The sequence below is a fragment of the Salmo trutta genome, chromosome 31 (genome assembly GCF_901001165.1).
Source record: "Salmo trutta chromosome 31, fSalTru1.1, whole genome shotgun sequence".
Classification (NCBI taxonomy): Eukaryota; Metazoa; Chordata; class Actinopteri; order Salmoniformes; family Salmonidae; genus Salmo; species Salmo trutta.
In genome coordinates, this window is record NC_042987.1 from 32,796,741 (window position 1) to 32,810,893 (window position 14,153).

Genomic DNA, 14,153 nt, shown 5'->3' on the forward strand with positions numbered 1-14,153 from the left:
GCTGTAAACAGGAGTGAGATCACCACAATTAGATTGTTACATTTGTTTTTATTCAACTGATCCATTGGGTTCAATACAGCCTCTATGAGAAGGACAACTTGATTATGGTAGCATTAAATTAAGGGCTGAACACACTTATCACTTGTTACACAAGCAGCTGTCTTTTGGCACAATGACCACATCTAGAATCTGTTTTATCCTCCCCAAACCCCAATGGGAGAAAACACAACACTAACCTAGATCAGCATTAATTAAGGGGCAAGAAAATCAAATGGAACAAAGTCTAGTGCTTGTTATTACTCCCTGTCACCTCCTGGTGGTCAAGAGGAGCGGCGGTAGGTGATGTGCAAATGCTGCATAAGTGGCCCACCCTCCATCGCCATGGAGACAGTCTGCTCAAGCTTCCCATCTGGTCTCAGCTGGAACACTCTGGAAATCTGAGGGAGAGAACAGGCATCCATCATATCCTAATGACTGTGGTTTAACCAGAGTAGTGCACTTGACACCAGAGTATCCAATTGGAAGGGAGCTTGTTAAATTCGTTAACTTTATTGGATCTGTCAATTTTGTAAAACTTGACGTAACAAATGTCAAGATCCAAAAGGACCAGAAAGTTTTAAGCAACTTGGCACAAGGTAGCTTCTAAGCCCAAGCCCTAAGCTCCCCGGTATTTACAGATCAGGAAATAGCAAAGCAGTAAGTTGTTTTTGGACCAACCATTGAATATCTATTAGGGGCATAGGCCAAATTTTGTTGGATCAAAAAGAGTATCGACAGACTGGAAAGTGGCAGTCTCACCTGCTGTACATGGGGTTCTTTAGCGAAGGAGGTTCTGGCCAGGGCATGGGTGTGTAGAGTTAACTGCTGTCCAGTCAGGTCTCCTTCCTCAATCTCCACCAGGCCTGTAGAGAAGAGAACACCAGATTTAAGAGGTTCTGATCTCTCATGGACAGATCTATGCAAACATAACCGGTACTGTAGAATCTGTTGGGAACTAATGGGATAATGAGCAGCAGTAGTTTTGTCAGGCATGTGTTGTCTGACAGATGTTATTTCTATGTAAAATATTCTGTAACAAGTGTTGTTTTTGTGCTCAATGGTGGATCTATTCTGTATCAACACTTTGTTCTGTTGGAATTTAGAATTCCCAAATCAAAGCTTTTGATTAAGTGGCCCACCCTTGGTGGCCTCTTCTTTACACTCTTTGGATAATTCATTCCAATCATTTTAAAGTTAACAGCAGGTATTTTGCATGTAAGTTTAAGTATTTTGATATCTTCACAAATCTACAAAACAGCCAGGAACAAATAAGTTGGTGTAAGTTGTTGTTGTATGGTCTGTGAGAAACCAATAGACAAAAAGCATTTCCCCTTTAGCATGCAGTGGCTGCGAGGCCAGGGGGATTCAGATGACACCATCAACAATAAGACAAGAGTACACATGAAACCCATGTTTCATGTGTACTTTTTAATATTTTTTTTAATTCGCAGGCGTTGGCATCTTTCGAAATTTGGAGGGGACATTTGGCCATAACTTGCAAAGAGAGAGGGTGGAACTCCTTGTTCTGGTTCCGCTCCTCGTTCTAGCAGCTTTTCATCTCTTCCCTCAATACGTATGGAACCAGAACTTAAATCGAGCAGCTGACTAATTACGTGAGACTTCAGATTTGGGTTATCTGAGATTAGAGGTTCAGACCTGCTGGTTTAATAGCTTAGTTGAACTGACAGATGAAAGGTTGCAGATTCAAGTTCCACTCGGGCAACGCTCTAAATGATCTGAGGGGTAAGTATAGGCTAGGTCTAAGCATTGAACAGTCTCGTACCTGAGTTCTGTGCTATAATGAAGGCTACTCTGTTGCCGCCTGGTTGTATTCTGATGAAGCCACACTCCCTGTGCATAGGTTTCTTATTCTCAGCATTGAATGCATTAAACCTGCAGAACAGGGGAAATAAAATGTACACATGATTATTATAACACTGCATGTTCATCCTAGCCCGGAAACCCAACGGCGAATTTCACGTCGGGCATAAATTAGCATTTGGTTCAGAAATTATCTCATGACCTCGTAGAGGATTTCATCATACATGTCAAGCAGTGAAGTTTCAGCGCTCTGTCCATGGCCTCTTCCTCGATACGCACCGAGTGTCCTTTCCCATCTTGTCCAGATGTCTAACATTTCATGTAAACCCCGCTTGTTTGCGTCGAAGTAGCGGTCCTTGTACCTAGCATCAAGCATGGTGGCGACAGTAAAGGTGGTTCTGAGAGAATGCCACCGAATTGCTTATTCACAGCCTCTTGTAGAGTACTTTTGCAAGTTAACCCCACGGTCTGTGTCGGCAGTTTTGTTGAGCAGGCGTTTAAATGCCATGACAGAGGGTATCACGTCTGCTGCAGACGCAGTTGATGAACGTATTTCTCGATTCAGTTGTTCGAATGGAGCTAGGAGTGTGTTCAAGTTTTAAACAGGTTCTCAAATGCCATTTAAAAATGGCAGCAGCGGTATGAGAACCAGCACATTGAGGATGCAATACGGTTTTCCTCAGTACGAAATCCTCATCGACCCACTGTGCTGTCAGACTCAGCATGCTCATGGGGCTGACGTCGCTGGTCCAAATGTCAGTCATGAAGCTAATAGCAGTGACGCCCATAGCAAGTAGCTCATGGATGTCGGTTTCAACAATACTGTGCAACTCTGGTAGGGTAACATCTGAAAAATAGCGCCTACTTGGTAGTGTGTACTGGGGCTCGAGGTGCTCGTCCAGTCGGCGAAAGCCAACATCATCCACGACAGAGAACGGTTGATTGTCAAGGGCAATGAATTCTATTATCTTGGCGTCGATGGATTTCGCCTTTGAGTTGTCTCGCTGAAATGTTCACTCTTTCAAATGACTGCTCGACTTGAACTTGTTGGAAGTGTGCGCTTAGTATTTTTCTGCTTTTGTTCTGTGTAGCGCAGTATTTTTCGTGCAGTCATTACATCTACGTTATATAGGTATGCATGTCAGCTTTGACATCGGTTTTGCACATCGGGCCGATGCTGACATTATCTAATATGACTATCGTCCCATTGGCTACATTTCAGCACTCAACACTATTGTTCTCCATGCTTGACACCAAGCTCAAAGTCCTGGGTCTGGACAACACCTTCTGCAACTGGATCCTGGACTACCTGACGGGCAAACCCCAGGCTGAGGATTGACAACACCACCACACTACTCTTAACACAGGCGTGTCCTCAGCCCTCTGCTGTACTCCCGGTTCACCTACGACCAACTTTGCGTGACACCAACTCCAAGTCTGCTAACGACACCACGGTTGTAGGCCTGATAACCAACAACGAGTCAGCCTATAGGGAGGTGGTAACTGAACTGGCATTGAGGTACCAGGACAACAACCTCTCAATATCAGCAGAACAAAGGAGTTGACTGTTGACTTCAGAAAGCAAAGGAACATGCTCCAAACCACATCAACAGGACTGCATTAGTCAGCATTTACCACTGAGGACTTGACATGGACCAATAACACCACCAGTCGAGGGTGCAACAGCGCCGCTACTTCCTAAGGCGGCTGAAGTAATTTGGCATGCCAACCCCCAGTCCTCTCCCAATACTACACCATCAAGAGCTTCCTGACCGGTTGCATCATGGCCTGGTACAGGAATTGCTCTGTCCACAACCACAAGGCCCTCCAGCAGGGGGTGAAGACGGCCCAGTGCATCACTGGGGCCGTGTTCCCACCCATCCAGGACATCTACTTGACACAGTGCATGAGGAAGTCCCGCATATCATCAAGGACCCCACACACACACACCAGCTGTTTACTTCCTTACAGTCAGGCAGACGGTATCAGAGCATGAGGTCTGATACCAACAGGCCGAGACAGTTTCTATCTACAAACCGTCAGACTGCTGAACACTTGGTTAGTCCAGTTCACCTGCTGAGTCTCTGCACACATGCACTACACAATTGCCGCCCAATCCCTGCCTTCCCCAAAACATGTTTAAATATTGGACTATAAAATTGTTCCTGTATTTTATTTATTCTAGTCAGCCATTTACTGTTCATATTCTCATCCATTGTTGCATTGTCAAGAAGGAACCTGCAAGTAATTATTCCTTGGGCGGTGTTTACCATGGAGAGCTTGGGACTAAAGTTCTATCTGCATTTTTGTCCAAATGTTGACAGCCTAGTTAAAATGCTCCCTGCCTATATAGTATTCAATACCCAAATTCATGTTTGATAAATTCAAGATAAAAATTGCTGACACTTCAGAAATTTAAAGCCAATTATCTCAGAATCATCTTTTTTTGCAGAAAAGTTGATGTAATTCTACTTTCCTGTGGATATATTGTCTCACACACCAACCTGCAAAAGGACCAACCACACGGACCACAGGTAAAGTCAGTCAAAATATAATTTTATTCAACATTCTGGCTTGTAAAGGTTGAGAGGAAACTTCCCTGACCCAAACGCTCATTTATGCCAGACGTTGAATCCAAAACAATTAGTCATTTAGCAGACACTTTTATCCAAAGCAACTTAGTCATGCGTGCATACATTTGACATATGTATGGTTACAGGCGCCCTACTCTACTGAGCTAGAAAGGACATGATTCAATAAGATCATAGCAGGCTAAGCACAACCTTGACAGGCTCTCCTTGTGTAGTGTGATTTTTGTTAGGCCTGCTGTACCCTAGTCAGCTGCCAGTCCAACTCACATGAAGTTGATGACTGGTTGGCCCACATGGGAGAAGTGCAGTCTCTCGTTGTAGCGGAAAGGTGGTATGGAGGAGAAGGAGCCCTCTCCTGGCTCATCGGACTCCCAGACCCCGAGAAGCCAGTCCAACGCCAGCAGCGTGGGGTTCAGCTCAGCTATGGGGGAACACAAGGGGTTCATATAGGGGACAGTCATTTGCGTAGGCTTAGCCGGACAACCACGGCGCGTATCTGATTTCGATGTAGCCTATGAATACACAACAAAAACTCGTAGTCGCTCGCCGCTTCAGCTCCACTATACGGGTTGCGTTGCTTTACTATTAATTGTTGCACTAAATGATCCTCCAATTACACAAGTTGTTTTGTTTACATTGAACATAGTAGCTTCTTGACATCATAAATCTATAGTAAAATAACCAGTGGTGTAGTCGAGGCCATATGCAACCAAAATGTACTTTATTTAAATTCACAAAATAGAATGTATGCGTGCCAGCCATCAAGAATTGAACCTTGGCGATTCTTGAGCATCCCCTCAGTCAGATATTTCACCGGAAGTAAAAATGTGAAGCATCTGCTTGGCGTTTCCACTCACTACCAAATATTAATTATGGTTGCCTATCCTGACATGAAGTTTGTTCTATAGAAAGGCCTGGCACAATTCAGAATCATTTATGACCTATCATGCCCTCTGTGTGCCACAGGAATGATTAGACTCTAGTCACAAGGATGTGGTTATTTCAACAATAATAGTTCAGAGCCCTCTACTGTTCTCTCCCCATCCCATTGTGCTTTCCTACATTTATTTTACACATTTTCTGTTTTAAGAATGTAGGTATCTTAGTAATAAAATAAATAAAGTACTCTGGGTGAAGTATTTCAAATATACACGTCAACATGAGTGCATTTTCATAATCACAGTAAACTTATAATAGAATGAAAAATAAATGTATAATAAACAAAACTATGACTGAATGTGCCTCATGAAGAATCCCCTCCCCAATAGGTCCCTTTGCCCTCAATAATAATAATAGAAATTAAAATAAATATAGCAAGACATACATATATATACATACATACATACATACATACATACATACATATACATACATACATACATACATATATATTCACAGGACACGCAACTTCTCTTTTCCTACATCAGATATGCAGGTGATTTCCACCTGGATGACAGCACAGAATCAGCAAGATGGAGATGCTCTTCATCTGAGGGAATGACTGCCCATTCTCAGATGTTAGATAACCCGAGATGATCACGTCATTTACATTCCAGCCCTAACCTGAACGTTCTGCTTCTTCCTCCACGCCATCCAGCGATGCCCCCAAGATTCTAAGTCAGAGCCTTGTCAGCTCCAGATTTGACTACTTCTACTCACACCCCGCTGGAATCCCTGCATTCTCAGATTCCCCTCTGTTATTAATCTCTATATTGTAATCAATAAAGTGTTTCAAAATGCTGTACTTGTATTAACATATGTTCAGATCATTCCTGAGCGAGAAGGGGTGTGTGGTACCCTTCCTCATCCATGTCAACAAGATGTTACTTCTTGTGGGGTCTTTGCCTTGAAAGTAAGTATGAGAGTATAAGTAATGTACAATTAACCTACTGATAGTATATTGACTAAAAGGCAAAACAGAACTGTCAAATTATATTATAGCCATCTCATTGTATACTTGCGAATTAGAATTAAGTGTAACAATTTTGTTAGGAAAAACTGAAATTCCCATTAAAAAAAAATTCTCCCCAGTTTGCTGAATGTGTTTCTGAAGGAAGAGTGGATTGTCTTTTCTAATACAGGCAAAGATGTTATCATAAGGGAAGAAATAGCAGTCACTCTCCTCAAACACTGGTATGTTCAATTTCTAATTTAATATAATTGTAGATAAACATTTGAGGTGGACAATAATGAGGAAGGAATTTCGGCAGGCAAGAAAATAGCCTTGCGAACCCCCCCCCCCCCTTCTAATTTCCTTAATTTTGTGGCTAGAGTCAAAACTTTTGGCAAACAGAGTCAAATACTTTCTATAGAACAAACTTCACGTCAGGATAGGCAACCGAAATTAATAATGTGTGTTATATTAAACAGAGGGAGTAAAATTTAGGCAAGCAAGAAACATTTCAGAACTACTAGTCAAATAAGACATGGGAGAGATTACGAATTTTGGCAAAGATATTTATTTATAGACTAATACACTTGAAACAAATAGCCATGTCTTCGATCAAATGATCAAAGGACAGGCATTTTTTTTCATGAAACGCAGCCTAACGTGATCAGAAATCTCAACTAGCAAGCAAGTCGCAGCAATGAAGAATTGAGTGCGTGCGCGCGTTCACGCGAAGGGGGTTCTGGCTTGCAGGGGGAGGGGGTTCTGGCTTGCAGGGGGAGGGGGTTCTGGCTTGCAGGGGGAGGGGGTTCTGGCTTGCAGGGGGAGGGGGTTCTGGCTTGCAGGGGGAGGGGGTTCTGGCTTGCAGGGGGAGCTTTTCGGCACAACACCGGCAGTGGGAGAAGATGGAGTTAGATGCATTTTGGCTGAAGTTATGCAAATTCTCATCGATTAAACATTTGACCTCAATATATTTTTATGTTTACAAAACTATAATATGTTATGAACAGAGTGAACTACGTTTTGTAGACTTTATCCTTTGCCAAAGTTTTAATTTTGCGTTCTTTAGAAGTAATGCAAGGGCGAATTGACGTATTGCACAGCACACTTCAGTGTAGACGTACCCTATTGGAAATAAGCAAATGTAGGCCTATGCTAGAACGGGCCAATAGGATCTCACTAGGTTGTGCTTGGCTCGCCCACCTACTTGCTTGCTTGCTTTTTATTTATTTATTTATTTAACTAGGCAAGTCAGTTAATAAGAACAAATTCTTATTTACAATGACGGCCTAGGAACAGTGGGTTAACTGCCTTGTTGAGGGGCAGAACGACAGATTTGTACCTTGTCAGCTCGGGGATTCTAACCACACCTGTTCTGCCAACACAGTACAATGTGTGGTTCTGATTCACTATTCCAAGGTTACGCGTACTACACGTACTATATGAATGGTGTGATGATTTTTACCTTTTAAAGTGGGGTGATTGTAGTCTAATCGGGTGGATTAATTTGCTCCCATTGGAAATGACTGGCCGTGGTCTATCTTGGGTTAGTTATAAAACAACTTTGTTTTCCCGGGATAAACCAATCTCGGGACAGGATATAGCTGGGCGCACTTGGGTACTAGGCTAATTCAGGACACTTTCATGCTCTGATATAAGGAGCTGGCGGCAAAACGTTTAATTAAACAAGTCAGAGACAAACTAATGCATCAAATTACATATTTAAAGTGAGTGAATAGATATACAATCCCTAAATCAGCTGTAACTGTCAATAGTAAAACAAGTTTAAAACGATTGAGTCAACCTTAACCTAGAAAATGAATGGTGAAGTCGCCAGATGGTTGAAGTGTAGCAGGGCCATAAGGAAATTTAGAAAATGTGTTTCTTGGGCCGTTATCGATATCATGAATCTAACCTTATAGCCAACCTACATAAAGCGCAATGTCTCAAGTGTTTTATGTAAAAACTAAATAAAGTAAAGCTATATCTACCGAGTAAAATTGTATCGAGTTGGTATGCTGTTGACATTGCATATTCATGTATAGAGAGTAGGCTAAGTAAGCAGTTCAAGGATAAAATGTTTCACCGTTGGAATTAGATTGTAAAAAATGCCTTACCTGACTGGTGAAAAGGGCACGCCATTGCAAGGTTGTCTTAGTCAAAGTATATCATTATGTTAGCAAGGAAGACCAATCTTTCGCGAAGCAGTGAAATGGTGCCTATAATACTGCGACAATATTATTCTCAGGCTGTCATATTACTGACGCCCCCTTTTTCACAGATTAATCTTCTTCTTCGGTGAGGTTTATCGGCGGTTGGCATCCAACGTTATGGTGCATTACTGCAACCTACTGTACTGGAGTGTGGGCCAGAGACAGGGAGAAACTAAATACTTCCTGCCAGCCCCGTTGCTCTTAAAAAATATAGCATTTTTGAAACTATATCTAATGACGTTCTACTCAACATACAATTCAACTCATTTCCTGTATCCCCTTCTCCCTCATACCAGATCTCAGCCTCTCCCTTTCCCTCTGATACTGCCCACACTGTAGCAATACATGCTCCACTGTCTCTGTTTCCTGACAATAATCACACTTTCCTGTTGGATCCTTTACAATCACATTTAAGGACTTATTCAACTGGCTGTGTCCCACCCTTAATCTTGTAAAAATAGCCTCCTCTCTTCTGTCCCCTCCTGCCGTCCTCCCCTCCCTGACTTTCCTCTGCACTTGAAATAAACTCAGCAAAAAAAGAAACGTCCTCTCACTGTCAAATGCGTTTATTTTCAGCAAACTTAACATGTGTAAATATTTGAATGAACATAAAAAGATTCAACAACTGAGACATAAACTGAACAAGTTCCACAGACATGTGACTAACTGAAATGGAACAATGTGTCCCTGAACAAACAGGGTGGGGGTCAAAATCAAAAGTAACAGTCAGTATCTGGTGTGGCCACCAGCTGCATTAAGTACTGCAGTGCATATCCTCCTCATGGACTGCACCGGATTTGCCAGTTCTTGCTGTGAGATGTTACCCCACTCTTCCACCAAGGCATCTGTAAGTTCCCAGACATTTTCTTGGGGGAATGGCCCTAGCCCTCACCCTCCGATCCAACAGTTCCCAGACGTGCTCAATGGGATTGAGATCCGGCTCTTCGCTGGCCATGGCAGAACACTGGCATTCTTGTCACGCTGGAGGGTCATGTCAGGATGAGCCTGCAGGAAGGGTACCACATGAGGGAGGAGGATGTCTTTAGTTGCATGCCCTTAGTTGCTCTATTCCACTGCTCCTGCCATCTCTGCACCATCACTGTCCATATCAGGCTTTTTGCCTCTGCCTTGCTCATTGAAACTACAACATCAACATCCCCGCTTCTAAGTGCTTGTTTAGCCAGTACATCAACTGCTTCATTCCCCTCCACTCCCACATGGGCTGGGACCCAAATCAATCTTATCTGTATACCCATCTGTCTAATCCTGCCATGGGTTTGTAGCACCTCATAAAGAAGGTCTTGTCTACTACGTGACCTAAAGACTCATTAACACCACATGAATCAGAGCAAATAACTACTCTGTCTGGCTTGACTTCCTCTACTCACTGCAAGGCCAACAATATGGCCATCAGCTCCGCCGTATATAGAGCCAGATGATCTGTAATACGTTTCCTGACTTCCTCCACCCACTGCAAGGCCAACAGTATGGCCATCAGCTCCGATGTATATACAGCCAGATTATCTGTAATACATTTTCTGACTTCCACCCCACATACCTGCACTACAAATGCTGACCCAGTACGTCCTGTCCTTAGATCTTTTGAACCATCTGTGTAAATGGCCACAAAATCCTGATACACAGTATCCAGACATCTATTAAACAAATCAGATGGATCAACACCCTGCCTATCTTTCTGTAGTCTCTCCAACACTTCTAGATCAACTACTGGAGGTGGGAGTAGCCATGGTGGATTTACAGAAATAGCTACCATGGACTAAACTCCCTTCCATACAGTCCCATCTCCTTTGCCTGGGTATTACCTACCCACCCAAAACTTGTGTTCTGTCATCGCTCATGTTCCCAGCATGCCTGTAAAATCAAATCAAATCAAATGTTATTAGTCACATGCGCCGAATACAACAGTGAAATGCTTACTTATGAGCCCCTAACCAACAATGCAGTTTAAAAAACACACACAAAAAAATATGAGTAAGAATAAGAAATAAAAGTAACAAGTAATTAAAGAGCAGCAGTAAAATAACAATAGCGAGACTATAGACGAGGTACCGGTTCAGAGTCAATGTGCGGGGGCACCAGTTAGTTGAGGTAATATGTACATGTAGGTAGAGTTATTAAAGTGACTAAGCATAGATGACAACAGAGTAGCAGCGGTGTAAAAGGGGGGGGGGGCAATGCAAATAGTCTGGGTAGCCATTTGATTAGATGTTCAGGAGTCTTATGGCTTGTGGGTAGAAGCTGTTTAGAAGCCTCTTGGACCTAGACTTGGCGCTCCGGTACCGCTTGCCAAGTGGGATACAGAGAGAATAGTCTATGACTAGGGTGGCTGGAGTCTTTGACAATTTTTAGGGCCTTCCTCTGACACCGCCTGGTATAGAGGTCCTGGATGGCAGGAAGCTTGGCCCCAGTGATGTACTGGGCCGTACGCACTTCCCTCTGTAGCGCCTTACGGTCGGATGCCAAGCAGCTGCCATACCAGGTGGTGATGCAATCGGTAAGGATGCTCTCGATGGTGCAGCAGTATAACTTTTTGAGGATCTGGGGACCCATGCCAAATCTTTTCAGTCTCCTGAGGGGGAAAAGGTGTTGTCGTGCCCTCTTCACGACGGTCTTGGTGTGTTTGGACCATGATAGTTTGTTGGTGATGTGGACAGCAAATACCTTCAAACTCTCGACACGCTCCACTACAGCCCTGTCAATGTAAATGGGGGCCTGTTTGGCCCTCCTTTTCCTGAAGTCCACGATCATCTCCTTTGTCTTGCTCACATTGAGGGAGAGGTTGTTGTCCTTGAAGCACACTGCCAGGTCTCTGACCTTCTCCCTATAGGCTGTCTCATCGTTGTTGGTTGTTGTGTCGTCAGCAAACTTAATGATGGAGTGGGAGTCATGCCTGGCCGATGAGTGAACAGGGAACATGCCTGGCCGATGAGTGAACATGAGTGAACAGGGAGTACAGAAGGGGACTGAGCACGCACCCCTGAGGGGCCCCTGTGTTGAGGATCAGCGCGGCGGATGTGTTGTTACCTACCCTTACCACCTGGGGGCGGCCCATCAGGAAGTCCAGGATCCAGATGCAGAGGGAGGTGTTAAATCCCAGGGCTCTTAGCTTAGTGATGAGCTTTGAGGGCATTATGGTGTTGAACACTGAGATGTAGTCAATGAATAACATTCTCACATAGGTGTTCCTTTTGTCCAGGTGGGAAAGAGCAGCGTGGAGTGCAATAGAGATGGCATCATCTGTGGATCTGTTGGGGCGGTATGCAAATTGGAGTGGGTCTAGGGTTTCTGGGATAATGGTGTTGATGTGAGCCATGACCAGCCTTTCAAAGCACTTCATGGCTACAGATGTGAGTGCTACTGGTCGATGGTCAATTAGGCAGGCTACCTTAGTGTTCTTGGGCACAGGGACTATGGTAGTCTGCTTAAAACATGTTGGTATGACAGACTCGGACAGGGAGAGGTTGAAAATGTCAGTGAAGACACTTGCCAGTTGGTCAGCGCATGCCCTGAGTACACGTCCTGGTAATCCGTCTGGCCCTGCGGCCTTGTGAATGTTGACCTGTTTAAAGGTCTTGCTCACATCGGCTGCGGAGAGCGTGATCACACAGTCTTCCAGAACAGCTGGTGCTCTCATGCATGTTTCAATGTTATTTGCCTCGAAGCGAGCATAAAAGTAGTTTAGCTCGTCTGGTAGGCTCGTGTCACTGGGCAGCTCTCGGCTGTGCTTTCCTTTGTGGTCTGTAATGGTTTGCAAGCCCTGCCACATCCGACATGCGTCAGAGCCGGTGTGGTACAATTCGATCTTAGTCCTGTATTGACACTTTGCCTGTTTGATGGTTCGTCTGAGGGCATAGCGGGATTTCTTATAAGTTTCCGGGTTAGAGACCCGCTCCTTGAAAGTGGCAGCTCTAGCCTTTAACTGAGTGCAGATCTTTCCTGTAATCCATGGCTTCTGGTTGGGGTATGTACGTACGGTCACTGTGGGGACGACGTCATTGATGCACTTATTGATGAAGCCAATGACTGATGTGGTGTACTCCTCAATGTCATCAGAGGAATCCTTCCACGTCAGACAGCGCATCACAATTAGCACCTTCTTACTCTTTCCCACCACTCTCTCAACGTGTTCTGCCCAGGTCAGTCTAGTGTCAAAGTATACCCCAAGGAACCTGAAGGCCCCCACCCAAGTTTCTCCCATATAACCTCAAGCATACCTCATCTCCCGCCTTCCTCCTGGTAAAGAACCCTGTCTGAGTTTTCTTTACAGAGAACCTGAATCCCCACATTAATGCTCACCGCTCTACCTCATCAATTGCTTCCTGTACCTTCCTGACTTTGTATGGCACATTTCTTCCCCTCTTCCATAAGGCCCCATCATCTGCAAATAACGACCTCCCAATATCCAGCCGTACCTGAGAGTAAACATCCCTGATCATGATTGAGAACAACAGAGGACTAATCATGCTCCCGTTTGGTGTGCCATTATCCACCAGGTAGCTAGCTGCCTGATAGTGACTTTCCCACCCTCACCTGGATAGACCTTCCAAACAGGAAATTCTTTATCCAGTTGTACATTCTTCCTCCTACCCCCATAATATCAAGCTTGATTAAGAATCCCTCCTTCCACATCATATCATATGCCTTTTCCACATCAAACAAGACTGCTACAACAGTCTTCTTGTTCACCTGAGCCTTCCTGACCTCTGCTTCTAAGCAGAGCACTGGGTCCATAGTTCCCCTTCCCTTCCTGAACCCACTCTGATATGGCGATACTAGCCCCCTGCTCTCCAGGACATATGTTAGCCTCTCCATAATCATGCATTCCATAATCTTACATACATGTGATGTTAAAGCTATTGGCCTCGTTGGGTTCTTCTCTGGCTTCCCGATTGGTACCACTACTGCCTCCTTCCAACTGCCTGGTAGTTTCCCCTCCTCCGACACTGTGTTGTACAACACCAATACCTTATCCAGTGCCTCATCACTAAGATGGGCCAACATAACATAGCACACAACATAACATAGTACACCTCATCTTTCCCAAGTGAAGTTAACCCAGCCTTACCTATTGCCCTTTTCATCTCTGCCTTGGTAAATGGTGCATTCAACACATCATTTACATCCTCCTTCCTATCCAGCACTTCAGGATGCTCCTCTCTCGTTCTCTGTCTCCCCCTCTGCCCCTCCTCTGACCAATTTTACTGAGCTACAGTGAGGGAATAAAGTATTTGATCCCCTGCGGATTTTGTACGTTTACCCACTGACAAAGAAATGATCAGTCTATAATTTTAATGGTAGGTTTATTTGAACAGTGAGAGACAGAATAACAACAACAAATCCAGAAAAACCCATGTCAAAAATGTTATAAAATGATTAGCATTTTAATGAGGGAAATAAGTATTTGACCCCTCTGCAAAACATGACTTAGTACTTGGTGGCAAAACCCTTGTTGGCAATCACAGAGGTCAGACGTTTCTTGTAGTTGGCCACCAGGTTTGCACACATCTCAGGAGGGATTTTGTCCCACTCCTCTTTGCAGATCTTCTCCAAGTCATTAAGGTTTCGAGGCTGACGTTTGGC

General features: G+C 44.1%; 1 protein-coding gene across 2 annotated transcripts; it reads right to left on the bottom strand.

Moving 5' to 3' along the window:
• Positions 1-28: 28 nt before the first annotated feature.
• thap4 (THAP domain containing 4) lies at positions 29-8,633 on the bottom strand. Of its 2 annotated transcripts, XM_029726211.1 has the most exons (6): positions 8,457-8,633; positions 4,719-4,872; positions 1,823-1,932; positions 799-902; positions 321-437; positions 29-275 (listed from the first exon to the last, which is right to left on the bottom strand). In XM_029726211.1, the coding sequence occupies exons 1-5, from the start codon at positions 8,479-8,481 to the stop codon at positions 321-323; spliced, it is 510 nt and encodes a 169-aa protein (XP_029582071.1). In that variant the 5' UTR covers positions 8,482-8,633; the 3' UTR covers positions 29-275. The 2 variants fall into 2 exon arrangements, with proteins under 2 accessions (XP_029582071.1, XP_029582070.1); XM_029726210.1 differs by having other exon boundaries at positions 29-437.
• Between the last annotated feature and the right edge of the window lie 5,520 nt (positions 8,634-14,153).

Excerpts from the sequence above, each read along its gene's own strand:
- thap4 (XM_029726211.1), bottom strand. The coding sequence starts at position 8,481 with ATGGCGTGCCCTTTTCACCAGTCAG. Across the intron at positions 4,873-8,456 it reads GTGCCCTTTTCACCAGTCAG|CTGAGCTGAACCCCACGCTG; the intron begins GTAAGGCATTTT and ends GTTCCCCCATAG. Across the intron at positions 438-798 it reads AAGAACCCCATGTACAGCAG|ATTTCCAGAGTGTTCCAGCT; the intron begins GTGAGACTGCCA and ends TCTCTCCCTCAG.